This window comes from Syzygium oleosum, unplaced genomic scaffold (genome assembly GCF_021117445.2).
Source record: "Syzygium oleosum isolate NSW1041296 unplaced genomic scaffold, Sole_v2.1 Sole_v2.35, whole genome shotgun sequence".
Taxonomy (NCBI): Eukaryota; Viridiplantae; Streptophyta; class Magnoliopsida; order Myrtales; family Myrtaceae; genus Syzygium; species Syzygium oleosum.
In genome coordinates, this window is record NW_026607519.1 from 987,807 (window position 1) to 1,007,700 (window position 19,894).

Sequence of the window (19,894 nt, forward strand, 5' to 3'; positions counted from 1 at the left end):
CGGCTTTTAGCTACATAAAGTAACCCCGAGTTTAAGTACATGCCATTAAGCATTTTATCCACGCATCCAAGAATGACATTGAATGTTAGTTGTCTAATTGTCGCGTTCACAATTTCGATCTAGCAAAATCATCAATACTCTGAAATTGGATACATCGATTTTCCTTAAAAGTCAAGTAATGACCAAAGGATATGCATTATCACATTAATGGAATATACAATTTCTACCTAACCCTACCATTTATATATTTCTTGGTATGGAAATGTAGTCAATGTAAAATATGCAGGTGTATCCACCAATAATGATGAGAATGCCCAATTCTTTGCCTATTTATACAGTTCTTTATCTTTTGATGCTCAACACTTTCAATATCTTATTCCTCTTGAGCCATGACCTTACTGCTCTCCTCATATACAACCATCTCTATCAACAAATAATGAAGTTGTTCCGTCTACCTTTATAGTCTTTTCTTCAACACACTTGTTGACGCATCTAAATTTTTATTTATTCGTTTCATAAAAAATTATCGTTCACATACAAAAACGCCCCTAATTTCAGAAGGAGATCATTATCAAGCACTTTAACAATGAAACATCGGATCAGTGATTTACCAAAATAAGCTATTCGCATGACTTCCTCCCCGGTAAGGATATGAATTTCCTAAACATCTTTTAGCTTAATTATTTTTGTCATAATCCGATTTGGATGATTGATCTAACTTTCCGGCACTCACTTGTTGCAGCTTTTGGTGCCTTTCTTGGCGGATAACATTAAAAGCTTGCCCGTTTGAGGATATTATAGAGAGAAAAAAACTTGGAAGTCTAATACAGGGTGACGCAGTCGCTAATCGGTGACCCTCCACCCTAGCTCATTGCCACACCGGTGCCAATTCTCTTCCCGAATTACCGTCCATTGAAGGCAGTGAACTTGTCACAGGTTCTGTGTTGTCCCATGGAGCTACACTTTGCAAAGCAAACTCCATCTTCAATGGTCAGGTATGGGAAGAGAACTTGGGGCCTGCTTTAGTGTGAATAGTTCCACTATCAAGTATCACATATAAAATTGTATAAGAGCTCGGTGTAGGGAGTGAGCTTCCTTTAATTTTTTCATCACTCAAAAATAGATTTTTATAACGTGGAACTTTTGTTTGTTTTCCAGTATTATGTGCAGATAGATCTCTGATACTGCCGGTTCTATTTTTTTTTTTTTTTGTGTCGACAATGAAACAAGTGATATTAATCTCAAGCAAAGGTCAAGTTAATCCCGCGACACTAGCATGAACTCAAAGCAATGGCAAGCTTGAAATATCTATATCACACTTTTCTCCAATCAACAAAATCTGACATGGACCCTCTACAAATTTGGGTTGCTATGATATGTCATAGATATTTATGATTGATTCAGAATATACGAAACGTAAATAATGCATGACTTTATTTTTTTAGGTTTAATATGTGTTATTTTGGCTTACCATATAAGAAACTACCTATTACACGGATATACAAGACCGACTGTTCAAAAGGACGTGCAACGCATGCATCGGATACATACACTAATATTTCATATGAAAGAGCAATGGACTCAAACTCAAACAACAGTATGCATGATATCCTTCGTCTTTTATATTACGAAACACAGAAGACTAAAAATTTTAGTCCTATAGAACATGATCTATCATTCATATTAACCCAATATATAAGTATGTTTTCTTATATAAAAAATATAACAAACTATAATACTGATATGAGATCAATGAGTTTGATCGGCATTACAGTTGTGTCTATATCAATAAGTTGGTACTAATTGATATATTAGAAAAGAGGTCTAAGTTTAACAAAGATTAACCCTTTATGATTGCACCCCTTAGGTTATGCATATACTTTTAATCATGAATCAGTACATCTAATAAACCATGTCGAATATCTTCGTATTGCCATGTCTACAATGATTTCTCGAAATCTTAAGATTGGTATCAATTTCCAATAAAATTTGAAGTATTAATCAATGAATTTTGTGCAACCCCGTCTTTGGATAGATGAATTCTGACCAGACCTACCATCGAAGGTGTATTACATGCAAATGTGCAAGTATATCCACAGTAATACTGAGTATGGCCAATACATTGCTTGTTTATACAATCATTCATCTTTTTATGCACCACGCTTCTTCGTTCTCGCTAATTAGCCTAACAATCGGCCCCAATATTACCTCTCTCCTTACGCTTGTTCTCCCACCATAGGACAAAACCTCTAAAGTCTTTTCCTCTAAGCCAAATCTAGCAAGCATCTGATTTGTTTTCCCATTGATTTATTAGAGATTATGGTCCCTTATTCAAAAATCTGTCTTGATTTCAATTGGAGGTGCATGGTGCCACTCCAATCGGATAATGATCGAATCTCTTCATGAAGTGCAAAAATGATTAATATGGTTCTCCAAGTCCATACTGTGATCCACCTGATCAGACTCAGGATTGCTTGTTGACAATCTCCATCTCTCCACCCACCGACTTCTTTCGCTTATCACCAACACTCCAGCACTCTATCCTCAAAATAAGACATTCTCTATTACAATTACCACTGCTGCTAGTACTTGCAATTGCTACTAGGGGACAAGATGGATGTGACCAAAAACTGAGCTTTGCTGGACCGGATCACCGCTATCTTCTCTAGAAAAAGCTGCTCTTTTTCATAGTTGAAATATCTTACCTCGCTTAATAATGAGATTTATATATTTATTATTAAAAATATTATCCCACGTCGCTTAACAATTGCTCTAATATATTCTTTATATTCATGCTATTTCCTTCCACTTATCAGCTTAAGATTTGGGTTGGACTTTTTAACATGCTAACATAGCTAGCATTATCTCTTTCGCATATGTGCGTCCATCCCTGTCAGTCAAATTCCAAGTGCCGCTCCTAATTCGGCCTCAAATTGCATGTGAGACACCTCACTTTAAGCTTTTTGGTTGGATTTTCATAACATTCCTGTTGTCATGATCCTCTTCCTCCTTTTCTGCACCGTCCTCAAGGTCCCGCTGGTTGTGAATTGCATCGAGTCTCTAATTCTCACGGAAAAAGGCCTGCATGAAGCCTTGGGCATTAAGTCAAGTGCAGTACTGCCTTTCACCCGCAAACGGATGAGCAATCTGAGAGGATTATCTCTGGACAAGCTTGCGTCATTGATCTGGGTGGTTCATCGGACGAATAGGTATCCTTGATTCAGTCCGCTTCCAACATTGCTGCCAGGCAAGTATCCAGATGGCTCCTTTTGGTGCACTCAATGGGCAGAAATGTCAGTCCATACTTCATTGGGATGAGGTAGGTGAGGGAAAATTACTCGGTCCCGATTTTGTACAGCAGACGGAAGAGAAGATCAAACTGATCCCAGAACCATTTGAGGACCACTCAAAGCCTACGCACAAGTTATGCCGACCGTAATAGAAAATGGTGGAGATTTCCTTGGGAGATCACGTACTCTTGAAGGTATCTCCTATGAGAGGTGTTTCGGTATTTGTAGCAAACTTAGCCCGCAATCCATAGGTCCTTTTGAGATGTCAGAGATAATTGAAGTATTTGCCTGCAGACACACATTACCAACGTCTTTGGAACAGAAAAGAGCAAGAGCTGAGAAACCGAGCAATTCCTCACAATGGCAGAACCACGCGGAATGAGAAGGTACTCAAGGAGGAAATGAGGCGGACATATCCGAGCCTTTTTAATGAGTAATGTATGTCAGATTTCGAGAATGACAATTCTTTTAAGTAAGGTAGAGGGGAACATGCCGATCTTATCCGGGAAAATATGATTCGGTTGGAAACGTCTTGGATAGCTCAGATACTCGTCATTAAGTGTGGTTTGTTGGCTGTACATGCCAAAAATCCAGCGTCTACGATCATTCGGTCAGTAGCAAATGTGGAAGATGAGACTGTAAAGCCTATTTGCTTTCAAATTTTAGAACTCCAACCCAATGCGAATCCAATCTCAAACCATCTGATTTTGTCCCCTTCTCATTAACATGCTAAGCCTTCTGTCAGCATTTATCATTCCCACGAGCATCATTCCACAACTTCACTTCAGCTCTCATCACTTACGGAAGTCACGAACTGCTGTTTCATTCGCAAGTCTTAAGCGCAGGAACAATCGTTTTGAAGGTCCGAACGGCCCGGAGACTAATCCGATGTGCTCGCCTCCAACTGGAAAACTCCACTGATGGCTTTACTAGTATTCGTTTCTGATTTTTCTTCGAGTTTTCAAGTCTAAAAGTTTCAAACTCAGTGCAAGTGTGCGTATGTGTGTGGGCTTTACTCAGCAAAGGAACAAGAGCTTATCGTGCTATGAGAATGCTTGGTGCGTGAGATTTGTGGATCTGATTGGTCTGTATATTGAAGAATTGAACATTAGAGCATATTTATAGCCCAACTTTACCGACTTTAGCCACCAAATATCTCTGACATTTGCAGAGATAATGGCTGGCCGCCTCTTTTTCAATATTTTTTTCTTCTCTTTCCGAGATATATTCCTAAATAATTTTAGCCATACACTTCACCCAACACTATTAAAGATAGAATAATACATATACCATTTTATGTCTCAACAAAACCCGAAAGACCTTTTATTGAAACAGAGCACGTGGATGCGCTCTCCACACTAACCCGAAACTCTCGGTTCTGATGGCGCGCGAATCCGACGCCCGGTTTTGAGAAAAACCGACCTTCCAAACTCTCTGTCATAGCTTGCAAACATGTATACTCGATCGCGATTTCTCAACCGGTTGGGTAAGTGTTATGATCGAAACTTATTATAGCTTCGAACTATGTCGCCTGCTCTTTCCATGGACACCTACATAACTTAATTTGGTTTTCTATTGAAAGAGAACGAGCGTTGCGAAGTTGGCGTCGCGATTGTCCCAAAAGCAGAAGTTTTGCTGCAACTGCGGGCGCGTGGATCACTCCGATGTCCAATTGAGACGCCGTTTTCACCTTTGAACCCAATGAGCATTACATTCCCTGAATTTTTCAAATAGTTGATTTTTTCAATAATTTCTGGAAATTACAGGAAAAGGAAAATATATTTCTTTTTGGGTCTGGAAGTATAAAACAATACAAGACCAGAGAGGTTGTCCATTAAGGTTTTTTATCTTTGACATTATGAAAATGTATATAATGGTTTTCTTGAAAGTACGAAACAATACAATTTTCGGAAAAAAAAAGGGCCTTTCGGATTTGTTAGGGATTAATTTTTAGTTATGTGATAGTCTGGGCTTTTTTATTTACCGACCTTAGGGTTTTGGGCTTTCACTAGGTCAGTCAAGCCATTTCGGTTGCCCGAGGGTATTTTCGTAATTTTGGTGCATAACCATAGCCGATATAGTTTTCGAGCCTTGTCACCCGGCGAAGTACGGGCCTTGCGTTTTTGACACGAGTTATTAAGTTTTTCGGCTTTTATATGTTGGCTATTTCTTGTTTAATTATGTTGGAAAGTGCATATTGATATTGCATGCAAAATCGTTGAGTTGCTTGATCGATATGTATGCATATCTAATATAAAATCGGATTCTTCATAGCTTGATCCCATAGAAGCGGTATAAGCCACTTGCCTTTCGTTCACCTCTTTTTACCTTTCCAGGTTCCGAGGGTAAGGATTCGTGAAAGTTGTGTGGCGAATGAGGGATATCATTTTTGTTAATTTATTTTGATGTGTTTAACCTTCACTTGCAGGCACACTAAGCATGGAAAAATTACCCAACCAGTTCAAAATCTATTATACGGATGCTAATTATGATGTAGCTAGCAATGATCACCTAGAGGGGGGTGAATATGTGATTTTAAACAATTTTGATCAATTTATAGCAGAAATGATAGAATACAGTAGAGTCTGAATAAAATTCAAATTCAAAACAGTTTATATAGATAGTGCTCTTGATGTGCAGTATGTAAAGTAAGAGATAAGGAATAGACAAGCTGTACACAAGTTTATAGTGGTTCGGCTTATAGCAAGCCTACGTCCACTCTTCCATGCTGATAACCTACTAGCTGGATTTCACTATGTAATCAATAGGTATTACAGAGTTTGAGTGACAGCACTCTTGTGTATAATAGGACTCTCTATCTCACACAATCACTTTTACAAAGTATCCCTCAAGATCTTAATATTTAGCTCAAGAAAGACAAGAGAAAGGATCGGAGTATGCTCAGACTTTGGACTTGTTGATTCTCGATTTCGTTCTTTTTCTTCTGCTCCTCGTAGATCTCCTTTTATACTTCTCCATTTCCAAACTAGCCGTTGGACAGTCTTCAGATGATCATCTTCCAATCTTCAGCTTGGACAGATTTGTATAAAATTGATTGAGTAGCCGTTGTTTGACAAAATCTGAATCCCGCTGATTTTGGTCGCCCATACAATCAGAATTTTGGTTTCCATAAGTAGAGCTTTATCCGTTGTAATGCATACTTGTTATAATGTTTTATTGTCAATCAATTATAGCTTTAGATTGAGACAATTAAAACTTTCCTTTTGTGAAATCCATGCCAGATTACTAGCTGTTGTGATTCGTTCTGAATGAGTTTTGCTTTTGTGTCTGAAAAACTTCTGCGTCTGCGTTTCTTTCAGAACTTAGATTAGTGGGATTCTTTTAATAAGATATGAACCTTTTTCTCATAGGGTCTGAAGTTCTTTGAAGACTTAAAAATAGTCTGAATGACTTTTATGGTAAAGTTTGAACTTTTCATTCTGAGTCTGAACTTTTAGTTCTGAGATCTTGTAAAGTCTGATATTTCCTTCTGAACTTCCAGAATATATTAACCTGGAATGGAATGCATGTCAGATTCACAAGATAAACATAGAGAGTTTTGTCAGCTTCAAAATTTATTAGGAGTTTTCCTCAACAAATTAAACTTCTCAATTTTGCCAATTTTGCCTTAAACTTTTGTGCGAAATTCTAATGTAGTCCTGTCGATCAGTTTTCGCCAACAATCGCTATCGTGGTGTGTCCAGTCATCGCCAGCAATCTTACATGGCACTTCGCCAAGTCAACGATTTTTAGCGAAAATTTACCGGAAGAACTACATTGGAATTTCGAAAAGATTTATGATTAAATTGATAAAAATTGAAAAGCATATGATTAAATTGGCATTCATACAATAAGTTCAAAACTAATTAGATAATAATATCCTTGTCAATTGCGAGACATATCGTGCTTCGTCATTATCCTTGATGTTATAGTTATTCCACGAGAAGCTTTCTTTAAAGGCCTCTGAACATTTTTGAACTACTCTAGCAGGCCATGATATCCCAAGGGCCCATCTTCATGAATACTGAAGTTACTTCGCCCACCAGATCATCATGCCGTATCTTCTAGGGCTGAATATCTTCCACTAGTGATATTACGGATGCATTGATAACACATATCATCCTTCATATATTGGATAAGACTAAGATCGATAACTTCACGTTGACAACACAGCATTTCCCTATTCCTCCATATTTCCAAAGAAAGAAAATCCACCATCCGCCTAGTAGTAAAAGGACCACTAGCTAGGGACTTCCGCATAGGGACTTGTTGCAGACAAATGTTATGCACAAGTACTATAATAATACTTTATTCCTGAAGTTTCTTGCACGAAAAACACAACAAATTACAAGATGCAGAAATTGACATTGGCCAGCTTTCCTGGCTCTCAAATACATACAAGCACGACCCCTCTTTATACCATGCATCGTATTGGATTTTCCCAGTTTGTGCAGAGTAGGACCAAGCATATGTCATATCAACATATTTTCTTGTATATTTTGGCTTAGAAAATTTTTTTCTTCATCTTTGTCTGGGGCAGCAAATTCTCTTTATATTCCTGCTTCGCACTCGGGTGGGACCATCGGGTACCTCGATCTATCGGCGCAGTAATCGTAAACCATGTGGTTCATCCTGACCCATCGGTATAGCCTCGCCTCGACCGCACTCAGCTGCTGGTACGAAGCGCCCTCCCACCAGTTGTTAGGGTTCGAGGCGCAGCTTGCAGGGCCGGGGACGGAGCAGCCCTCGATGTCGAAGTCCTTGTAGTACGCGTAGAAGGGGGCCTTGGACCAGTTGATCTTCTCAAGGCCTCCTCGAGTGGCCCAGTCATCTGCTTCCCACAGTGTGGAGTAGACTCCCATGGGCTGGTAAGTTGGGTATGGCACTCTCCTGGCCTCATTGTTCTTGTACACTCTTATGGGCACTTCATCTACATAGTATCTGCAAAAATCCCATCAAAGAGTTGACGGTGTATACTCCATTCAATCCTTTTTTCAATTGGTAATGGACAAGAAGACCAGAAAAGCCAACAAGTCCACCCAAGGAGCCAGGAAAGTCAATACTGAGCATGCACTTATTTCCGGAATATTATTAGATAGGGCTCACACTGACACTTGACAGCTGACTTAATGTGACTCCATCAGAAAGTTGTCAGAAAGCGTTTGACTTCTTACACGACATGGTGGTGGTTCCAGAGGATGGTGTAGGTGTGGAAGTCCGCGGCCGGGTCGAACCAGAGGTTGACCCTCTGCTCTCGGTCGCCCTTCCCGTGAGCATACACGTTGGTCTGGACCGTGTAGGGTTGACCGCTTCGGTTCCCCAAGAACTCGAAGTCCAGCTCGTCCCGTACGTTGTCTGTGTCTGAGTTCATCTGTCGGCCAAGCCAAAGACACACCGTTCATGCAATAAGTTAGTCTGGGAATCACAAGTCACGCTAGGAAGACTAGAGAGAGAGAGAGAGAGAGAGAGAGATGAGAGAGAGATTGGTTAATGTCTAGGGACAAAACATACATAAAAGGCGGTGACGGTTCCGGCGGAGTCTCCAGGGATGAGCTTGATCTTCATGCTCACACGTCCAAACATGTACCGGCGTTTCGAAGCAAATCCACATCCTGCAACATGTATTGTTGAAGTTCATCCCCTTCATTCAACCGAGATAAGCAGATAATTAAAATGTCTTTGCCCTTCTCTTTGTTTCGATCACGTTCTATGAACTTATATATGCTTCTTCGAATTTAATGATACGGCGGTATTTTTGGTATGGTATCATGGAATATTTGAACTACTCAGTTTGAATAATTCTAATGGATACACGCAATCCTCCATAAACATTTACCTGTATGTGATTTGGGACAATTAAAATTACAGTCCCTTGATGTACCCCACATCTTTGTTTCAACTGAACTTTCACGCACCATTTATGGAATGTGACAACCATGAATATTCCATCAATATGCCTCGCCCATTCTTGTCTTTATTTCTATGGTATTGTACTAATTGGTTAAAACGTGTGCTTGACCAGTCACTTGATAGGAAAACAATGACAATTTCATTTACTCTCCTCGTTTCAAATTTACACAGTGAGGATTATAGCAAACTTTCATGCACGAGACTTAGTCAAGCCGAACATAGCATGTATGTGTATATATATGCTACCTGAACTTTGGTCGAGAATGAGTTGAATGGCCTCTCCTCCATTGATTTGCCTGATGTGGGAATCCGCCCACGTAATGCGAAATTCTTGAACGAAAGACGCCGGTCGACCAGAAACCGAAACCAGAGGAGAGCATGCGAGAACACAGAAGGCAGCTAGGGTCACAAGGTCGAGAGGTCGCCGAGGATACATGACTGAAGCCAGAAAGAAGATAATGACAGGAGAGGGAATTACTCAAGTCGATCGAGTGTGACTTAAAAGAGAGAAGCTGGGTTGCCTTATATATAGAGCGTTAGCAGTGGGGAAGAGGGAGAGATGTGGGGGAGTGGAAAAGGATTGATTTGGGCATTCAAATGGAAAACGCCATTACCACCCTTTGTTTTCCATCCAGCTAATTGCAAGCCGTCATTTGGACCCACAATCTCTCTCTTTCGCGCGTGCGCACATAAATTGGGTTCCAATTTAATTTCTTCAACCTGATTTTTCGAAGGAAAAGATCAACCACAGTCCCAACCGTCCTTAGTTTTAAGCTCTTAATTAAGCTGGGCAATATGTAGTTTCCCTTTGTTTAAAAGTGATAAGTGCACAGAAGTCCTAAACTTATAATCATCAAATCTTAAATCTTATCAAATCTCTCTATTAATTCTGTCTAATTTTTCAATGGAAAATGCCGACTTGTCTTTTTCTTTAGACATACGGTTTTCGATGTGGCATTTTTTTTAGAAAAAAATTTAACAGAGATGCGCTGATGTGGCATCTTCTCCTTCCTCCGAGCTCAAAGGGACCACGGCTGCAGGGAGCTTCGAGATCGAATGGCCATGACAGCGAGCTTTGACCACGATCTCAAGCGACCAATTCCCTTCGTCGCTGGAGCTCGAAGTTCGCAGCCATGGCCAGATCTGGCTTTGAAGCTCGCATCCATGGTAAGATCCTTTGAAGCTTACTGGTGGCCATGGCCCAATCTAGCCATTGGCCTCTCGAGCTCAAAGCTCGCGGCCGTGGCTATACTCAGTTCGGGAATGTTAACCGCAATATCGTATTTTTGCTGAATTGAATCGATTAACTCCAGCAATCAACGGTGACTGAGACAAACATTTTAGAACAAAGGGAGCTGCAAGCCTCTGTGATCGAGGAATAATTAAGACTGGAAATCATGTTAATCTAGAAAACAATGGCTCCTAGAGGGGGACAAACATGTGAAATTCTTTCAAGTCGCAACTTTGCACAGGCCTGAAAAAATCAGATTCAATATCTGGATACCTATGAAGGGCCAACACATTCATTCTCGCGAGGTTCAAGCTCGAGCAGTGCATGACCAACGCCACGAGCTTCGAAGTCAGATCTGGCCATGGCTGCGAGCTTTGAGCTTAAGCGGTCATGGCCATGACCGCTTAAGCTCAAAGGAATGAGAAAATGTTGGATAACGCAGAAGAAATGGCACATCAGCACCTCTCTTTTCAAAGAACTATAAAAAATGACACATCGGTGTTACGTGTTTAAGAAGGTAATAGAAAAAAGTCATCTTAGCATTTTTCGTTAGTCAAATTGGACGAAGCTAACTGATAAACTTGATTGCACTTTTTGAAAGTTTTAGAACTCAAATGAATTTTCGTTATAAGTTTTAAGACTTGATGTGCACTAATTTCTTTTTTAAATCCAAAATTTTTGAAACACTCACAACTCTAAAATATCGATACGTAGATTCATTTATAGTTTTTCATAATTCTATGAAATTCAATTAAAATTTGAAATTTTAATTGAAAATAAAAATAAGTTACTTTCTGCTTATTTTAAAGAAATAAAGCAGGCCCTTAAACTTACGTGATATAAAGGCAAACGTCTCAGTTTGTTCCATATTTCTTTTTTGTTCTTTTCACCCATTTTCAATAGACTCGCATGCTTCATAAGTTTCTCATCCTAAAAATTCTCATGTGAGAGAAAATGTTAAGATATCTATTATGCAACTGCATCGTTCTCCAACTTTGTTGGCATTGAATTTATGGAACGGTATCACGTTTCCTGCACTTATCTATTCGTTCGTGTGTGCGTTAGGTGAGGACTATCTCCAGATTCCCTACGGTTGGATATTACAACGTTATCATGAGCTTTAATTGGGTGGTCCAAATTTTTTAAGGATATTTTGTGGGAATTTAGAGAAAATGGTTGATCTATTCAATGCTATTTTCCTTCATCTACATATAAGACACATTATGACTCCAGAGCCAGAATTCTGACTAAAGGGGGCGAAATGTTCAATGTACTTGACTTGAAGGTGCTATCAAAATTTAATATTACAAGATGTAGAAAAGAAAATTGCACAATAAGTCAGTATGCATAAAAGGTAAAATTATAAAAAGGTGTTTTTGTTTGAGCTGAGGTAAAAATATCGAAGAGTACTATTGAAATAATTTTTGTTAGTGGTGTGTTTTAAGTTCTTTTATGAAGTTTCATCTATTTAAAGTCACCCAAAGCTTATAATTATACTAATATTTCTTTTAAAATAATATTATAGTTTATGAAAGGTCATCTCTTACTTGTATAAATTATAAATGGTCATATTAACAAAAATATGTTGTCTTTCTAATCATCAATATGATAAAGTAGTTAAGAGAATTTGTTTTATAGACTTGTAAATGAAAAGAAAAAAATAATGAGTAAAAGAAAAAAAACGAAATTCAACATAAAATTATAAACGTTAGACTCAACCACCACCTTGAACTTTGGGAGGCAAAGTGTATAGCCAAACCCTGAACAAGTTTAAATATTCATTTTTTGGGCTTATTATCATAAGTTACATGGAACATAGGAGCGGCGGCGGCCCGTACTTGCCCTCTTAGCTCCGCGACTTCTCATGCAAATTTATGTAAATATAAATGTGGGAGATGTTCCTGATTATAACCCATTGATTTTTGCTCATAAAGTACCCGGTCTTTGATCCTTTTGTTTTAAGCTCCCTAACTTTGAAGAGATTAGTTTAATTTAATGAAGTTTAGCAAATTCCCACCAGACGAAAAAACCAAATTACTCTATCACGCAATTTTCAAATTGAATGGGTTATCAATACTGGAAATTCTCAAATGTCACCTATAATAAGAAAATTTCCAGCGCTTCACGAAGATGATATCCTAATCCGAAAGCAGCCCAATACTTCAAGCATGCACAGGTATCATCATCCTGTCTCCTATTTTTCGTGGACAGCATAATGCAAAACTTTTAGGACAATAAGATAGAGCTTGAGATATATATTACGTAATGTCATATCATGAATTTCCCTTGCGCCTACCCTGTCCTCGGTTATCACACACCCTGCGGTACATCCTACTCTCTCTTTCTCTATCTGCTCGTCAACTAACCCTGGAGTTAAGGCTCTTCAATTATGAGTGCCCACTGCCCAATTATACTCATGAACAGCCAGGAGAAATTGATTGATATTGAGTGCCAAATTGGCTTATACTCCCAACATGGGACCATTTTCTGATCCTGTCACTGGTGATTAAGGGTGGTCTTGTTTGGCCGGGTGTTCTTGTTAGGCCAGCTTTTCATTGATTGAACCTGTAGGCTTTGATGTCTTGTTTGAACATTGTAAAAATGTGAAAGTCAAGTCTCAAAAACTTAAACCAATAGATAAAAGGAAAATACTCCGACATGATGTTTTAGCTACGTATCTAAGCGATGTGGAGGTTGTAATAAACACTCCCCCGTCAATTATACACCGGTCCTCTGCACGTGCATGACTTGGTTTTTTTTTTTTTTGTTTTTTTGTAAAATAGGCTCGGCTCCTATTATGTGTGAGCAATTTGTAAACCACCAAGAGCAATGAGCATGAGAGAGAGTCCTAAGATTTGAACCTTCACCTGTAAAGTGGGTGAATGAGTAGTTTTGTATAATCCTAAATGAAAAGTACAAGATGCATTACAGATAGTACAAGGTGACTATCGAAGGTAATGAGATATTTAGACTCTTCTATCCTGATTTATAGTATCAATTTCAATCAATCAAGGATATCCATCAAGGAAAATATACACAATCGAGGGAAATGTTCACAGGACATTGTGTTACAATATGAGCAACATCATACCTCAAGCAATTTGTTGAGGAGGTTCACTCCCTGGTTCTTGAACCTTGAGAAAGGGTTTAGCGCACACAATGTTAACACGATAAGCTAGATGAAGTAGAGAGGATGTGAGAGGCGGATTTGAAAATCCTAAAGGATGTGGATGCCAAGTGGACTCCATGCTGCCTATTCTAAGTTATTCTTGCACGGAGCAATGCTCACGAGAAGTAAACTGGCAACCCTTCCATGGTAGATGCCATTTATCAGTAACTTCTCGGAAATCTTCCCCCCGCTTCCTTTAGCAGCGGAAATGAAAACATCATTATTTTGAAAGAACAAAATTATGCATTGACGCAATTTCTTCTATAAATGGGTGATATAGTACACGAGCAATCGATTTGAGGGCGAAAATTTCACTCTTGTTGCACAAAAACTGCATAGATACGAAGTGAAGAAATATCTTCTCTATGTGGACGACAGGAGTTGGAGCTGAACTTCCTTTCCTGGCCTTAACCTTGGCCAAAATGCCCCCGAAGGGAATATTTATTGTAGGACCAACGAGATGAGGCCTCAATTGACAAAGAAACGAACGTCTAATAGGTCCAGAATTGAAGGAAGGAGACCTACGAGCCGAAAGCAAAAGGACAAAGGGATCACTTTTGTGTTCAATGATTGAAAGGGGGGAATTCTTCTATTATCCAACCGTTGTCAGCCACGTGGCGCTACCCAGTTCAGTCAAGGAAACTTCCCACGTTCTTATTAAGTTCTCGTACCCTAACAGCAGTACCAAGCCCCAACTATAGTCCACGTGGAGAAAAACGGTTGGCTGCGGAGACCACGCTGGAGAGTGACTCCCACTGTATAGTCAATAATTATAAGGGCCCATTTTGAAATATGGAGAAAGAGTTCTCAAAACATTTCCGCGGGGTATTTCTGAAATCCTGAAAGACCATTTCTTTATAGCCGTCATAAAAGATGAATTCGATCGTTTGTTAAGCTTCCTTTCATGTAATTGTACATCACGAGATTTTGTCTTAACAAAGAACAAAATTCGCATCATTACCATCGTGTCGCTATTGAAGATATGATTCGTGAATATGAAACGGGTGAATGCATGCTATAATTTCCAAACGATTGAATTTTGTTGACACAGGGTATCTAATATGATAGAAGATTGCTTCGTGGAGATGAATCACATGCATGCACGCGGTTCTTTCCGGATAATACGGGGAAACTCTTCAAAAAGGAGAAGTGAAGCCGAATAGCTTTATACTGCATCAATTGCATCCATTACTAGTTTATATTCAACTGCTAGCATCATTGGCTGAGCATCGGCCCGATTCAATACGAAAACCGGCATGTTTGATTCCGAAGTATAAGGTATGAAACGCCAATTCTACTAGGAACCAGATTGGCATGGAACCGGTGTGCCATCTTGCTTTTTAAAAATGTTCACGAAGCTTCATCCACTTCGCCAAGATTAAGTTGGCATGACAAAGTTCTGTCATTATTATATTTGAGGTTTAGTGGCATGCGTAACTAGTATAACTGTGCTAACTAGACACTTAGGTCTGGTGGTTCAATCCATAACGCCATTTTGGTACCACAACTTCTCGATTAAGCCCCAATTTGCATTTATCTTGCATTTCCTCGAAAGAGCTTGAAAATCAGAATTTTAACTGATATGCAATCAGGTGGAAATATCGCAACATTTTGTGTATTGGGTGATCCCATCGTGTGTGAATATGTTTTTTGGAAAATATATTGTACATGACATATGACATGGATAGGGACATTGAATGAGACATGACGTTGAGTATATTTCGAATTCTCTATGAGCTTAGGTCAACGTTAGGACTTGTGAATAATATAAATATTATTTTTCTTAAGTTATTATGTTAAGAAGTATAGACAGAAAGAGTCTTACGGTTTTTGAGCCACCTCGTATAATCCTTGAATTTCTATAGTGGATTTTACTTCTCCTCTCCGTGTGATTTTTTCGTAAGGGTTTTCCACATAAATCTGTGAGTTCTTTTATTCTTCTCAGTGTTGATTTCATTGAAGTTTCCACATCTGTCATATTAATTTGGTATCACAGCCTTCGAGTTTTTTGATCTTCTAGTTATGGCTTCAAGTTTAACAACAAAATTTGATATTGAAAAGTTTGATGGGAGCGGCAGTTTCAACCAATGGCAAGTTCTTATGTTGGCCATTCTTACACAGTAGGGTTTGAAGAAAACTCTATTTGGGAAATGGAAGAAAACATTAAGCACTTTGGATGAAACTTGGGAAGAATTGGATGAATAGGCTCTCTCTACTATCTAGTTGTATCTCACAAATGAAATTCTGCAGTAGGTACTAGAACAGAAAACAACTGTAGGTTTATGGACGAAATTGGTAAGTGTTTTTTTGACAAAATCCCTCACTGGTCAGTTGAGGCTCAAACAATAACTCTTCACTCTCCGTATGGTTGAAGGTGCTTCTCTTAAGTCTCATATTTTTTTAGTTTAATGCTATCATCTCTTAATTAAGAAGTATTGATGTTAAAATCGAAGATAAGGATCAAGCTCTTTTATTGTTAGTTTTACTACCTCCCTCTTATAAAAATTTTAGAGAGACCATGATTGTTAGTAGAGAAACTATCAATCTTGAAGATGTCAAGACTAATCTTCTAAATAAGCAGAAACTAGATACATAATTGACATTTGAAGACAGTAATGATCATGGGGCTGGTTTAGTTGCTAGGGGAAGGTCTGTTGAGAGAAGCAATTGTGGCAGGAGTAGGTCAAAATCGAAGCATAAGGATCTGACTTGCACTTAATGTAATTCTAAGAGACATATCAAGATAAATTATCTGAAACTAAATGAAAAGCAGCAAAAAGAAAATAATCTGAATTAGCAAAATCAATGGAATGCAAATCAGCAGAACAATCAGAAGTACCATAACAGACATATTTAGGGAAACAACAATGTCACTCAAACTGGTGTTGCTGAAGAAAAAAACAAAGATTGGTTAATGGTTGTAGATGATAAAGACACATTCAATGATCGTCGAATTCTTGATTCAGGCTGTTCATACCACATGTGTCATAATCATGATTGAATCTCCATGTATAAGAAATATAATGGTGAAGTCATTCTAATGGGAAATAACGCTAAATCCAAAGCAGTTGGGATTGAGGCTGTCAGCATTAAGACACATGACGACATGATCAAAACCTTGAAAAATGTCAAATGTGTTTCTGATTTAAAGAAGAACATCATTTCTTTAGGTACACTTAATTCTAATGGTTACAGGTTTACGGATGAAGGTGGAGTTATGAAGATTATGAGAGGTTCGCTTCTATAGATGAAAGGGCTAAAAACTGGCACTTTGTATCAACTGCAAGGCACTATAGTTATCAGTTTAGATGTAATTTTATCTAGTATGTTAGAATTAGACAACACTAGATTATTGCATGTGAGATTAGGCCATGTGAGTATGAGAGGGATGAAGGAGTTGAGTAAGAGAGCTATTTGGTGTGGTTAGAAAATTGAAAAATTGGATTTCTGTGAGAATTGTATCTCCGGGAAACCGAAAATGGTCAATTTTATAACAGGAATTCACACAACAAATGGCACTTTGGATTACATTCATTTTGATCTTTGGGGGCCTACGAAGTTCCTTAGAAAGGCGTTGGTTCAAGGTATTTACTCACTTTTATCGATGATTTTCAAGGAAGGTTTAGGTCTATTTATTAAAAAAAAAGGTGATGTTTTTGTTACATTTAAGTAATGGAAAATATTGATTGAGAAGCAAATCGGTAAGAAGATCAAAAGGCTAAGAATAGAAAATGGGCTAGAATTATGTGGAGGCGAGTTTAATGAGGTCTGCAAAAACGAATGCATTGTAAGACATCATACTATAGTAAATACACCACAACAAAATGATATTTCAGAATGCATGAATAGAGCCTTATTAGAAAGAACTAAGTGAATGTTGTCTAATGCTGGTCTAGATAAGGAGTTTCATCTGTTCCTTGTCATGAAAATCTAGAAAGTCCTACAAAGATCGTGGAGCTTGAAGTAATTTCCTCACAACCAGGTCAGTCGTATATTAATAATATTGAGATTGAAGAACCTAAAGAGGAATATTATTGTATTGCTAGAGATAAACAAAGAAAGACAGTGAAACCTCCACAAAAGTATGGGTTCTCAGATTTTGTTGCTTATGCCCTTCCAGTTGCAGAGTCAGTAGAGTATAGTGACCCCAAAACCTACAATGAAGCTGTCTCTTCAAAAGATTCAGCAAAGTGGTTAATTGCTATAAATGAAGAGATAGAAAAGAGCTTGTCAAGCCACCAAAAGGAAAGAAAATTGTGGGTTGCGAATGAGTTTTCAAAATAGAGGAATGTATGCTTGGAGTTGAAGACATTAAGTTCAAAGCTCGTCTAATTGCTAAAGGTTATAGGGCCCGTTTGGTTCGGCTTTTTAAATGCAACTTGGGGGAATGCAAATACCTTTAGATGAAAGTCACTTGGGGAAATGCAAGTGGTATTTAGTAAAAAAAAAATTGTGAAGCTACTTTGGCCTAAGTAGCGTTTGGTAAATTTTTTTTTGCAAAGGGCTTTCGCAATTTTTATTCTTAATATTCCGGTTTTGCCCCTATTACTGTTTATCTTCTTCACCGTGAGGGTGGCCGGCGAAGGGTCGGCGAGGGCGGATCTGGCCGGCGAAGGGCCGGCGAGGGGCCGGCGAGGTCGCCTGGGGTCGGGCGACGGCCGCCTGGGTCGCGCGACTCCAGGAGACCGCCGACCCAGGCGACAGCGCCTGGGCGGTCGCCCGACCCCAGGCGGCCGTCGCCTGGGTCAGGTGACCTCGCCGGCCCGTCGCCGGCCAGATCCGCCCTCGCCGGCCACCCTCACCGGCCACCCTCACGGTGAAGAAGATGAACAGTAACAGGGCAAAATCGGAAAATTGAAATTTGAGTGAGGGTAATTTGGGAAGGGAAAAATAGGCTTCAGCATTTGTGGAATGCTGAAAGCCCAAAGCTGGTCCGGATCAGCTTTGGGCTTTCGGCATTCCAACGACATTCTAAATGCTAGCTTTCGGCTTTCCGGACTCGAAAAGCCGAACCAAATGGTTCAGCATTTTGGGAAGGGGCTTTCAAGGCCGAAAGCCCCTTCCCAAAGCTGAACCAAATGGGGCCATAGTCAGATTGAGAAAGTTCATATTAATGATGTGTTTTTACTTGTTGTTCTACATAGCTCCATTCAAGTTTTTCTTGTGTTGGTTGCTATGCATGATTTAAAGTTAGAACAAATCGATGTGAAAACAGCTTTCTTGCATGGTGAACAAGAAGAGAAAATCTATATGGGTCAATCAAAGGGTTTTCCATTTGAAGGTAATAAATGTCATGTTTGTCTATTGAGAGAGTCTATATATGGCTTGAAGATAATAACCTAAACAGTGGTATAAAAGGTTTAATTCGTTTATAGTGCACCTTGACTATTGTAGGAGAAAATATGATAATTGTGTATATTTGTGCAAACTTCCAAATGGCTCTTTCATTTATATGTTATTGTATATTGATGACATGTTGATTGCAGCAAAAGATAAATCTGATATATATAATTTGAAGAAAAAATTGAGCACTAAGGCTACGTTCGTTTCCGGAAAACATTTTCCGCGTTTTCCGGTGTTCTGGGGCGAAAAACGTTTTCTGTGGGAAAACATTTTCCTTCCCCACCCCCAAATCCTTCATTGTTTTGAGGAAAATGATTTCCTCTTTTCACAAAGAGGAAATCATTTTCCTCCAAAGTGAAGGCAAAATTGCCTATGGGAGGGAAAATGTTTTCCGTGGGAGAGGAAGTTGATTGCCGGTCACCGCCGTTGGCCGCCGGTTGCCGCCGCCGCCGGCTGTCGGTCGCCACTGGCCGCCGGTCGCCGCCGCCGCTTGCCACCACCGCCGCCGCCCCACGGCCGCCGCCGTCGCCGATCGCCACCGCGCCCGCCCTTTGTCGTCGATCGCGCTGCCGGTCGCCGCCGCCGCCCGCCGCCGCCACGCGCCGATCGCCACCGGTTGCCGCCGCCGCCCACCGCCGCCACCCACCGCCGCCGCCGCCGCCGGCCGCGCGCACGCCGCCAAATTGGCTGTCGCCAAACACCAGAAAATATTTTCGAAAACTTTTTCAGATTTTAGCCGAACACTAGAAAATTGTATTCCAGGAAAACATTTTTCAGGAAAATGACTTCCGGAAAAATATTTTCCAAAAGGAGAATATTTTCCGCCAAACGAACGGAGCCTAAATTGAAATGAAAAATTCAGGTGCAGCGAAGAAAATCCTAGGCATGTAAATTCAGCGAGATCAAAAAAGGGAAAATTGTATCTCTCCCAAAAAAGTTGCATTGAGAAGG

The 19,894-nt window shown here is 39.5% G+C and overlaps 1 protein-coding gene across 1 annotated transcript; it reads right to left on the minus strand.

Moving 5' to 3' along the window:
* Positions 1-7,572: 7,572 nt before the first annotated feature.
* On the minus strand, positions 7,573-9,708 carry LOC115676981 (probable xyloglucan endotransglucosylase/hydrolase protein 6). The gene is made up of 4 exons (XM_030600035.2): positions 9,447-9,708; positions 8,802-8,902; positions 8,465-8,661; positions 7,573-8,231 (listed from the first exon to the last, which is right to left on the minus strand). Exons 1-4 carry the CDS (start codon positions 9,634-9,636, stop codon positions 7,841-7,843), a joined length of 879 nt encoding a protein of 292 aa, XP_030455895.1. The 5' UTR covers positions 9,637-9,708; the 3' UTR covers positions 7,573-7,840.
* Positions 9,709-19,894: the final 10,186 nt, after the last annotated feature.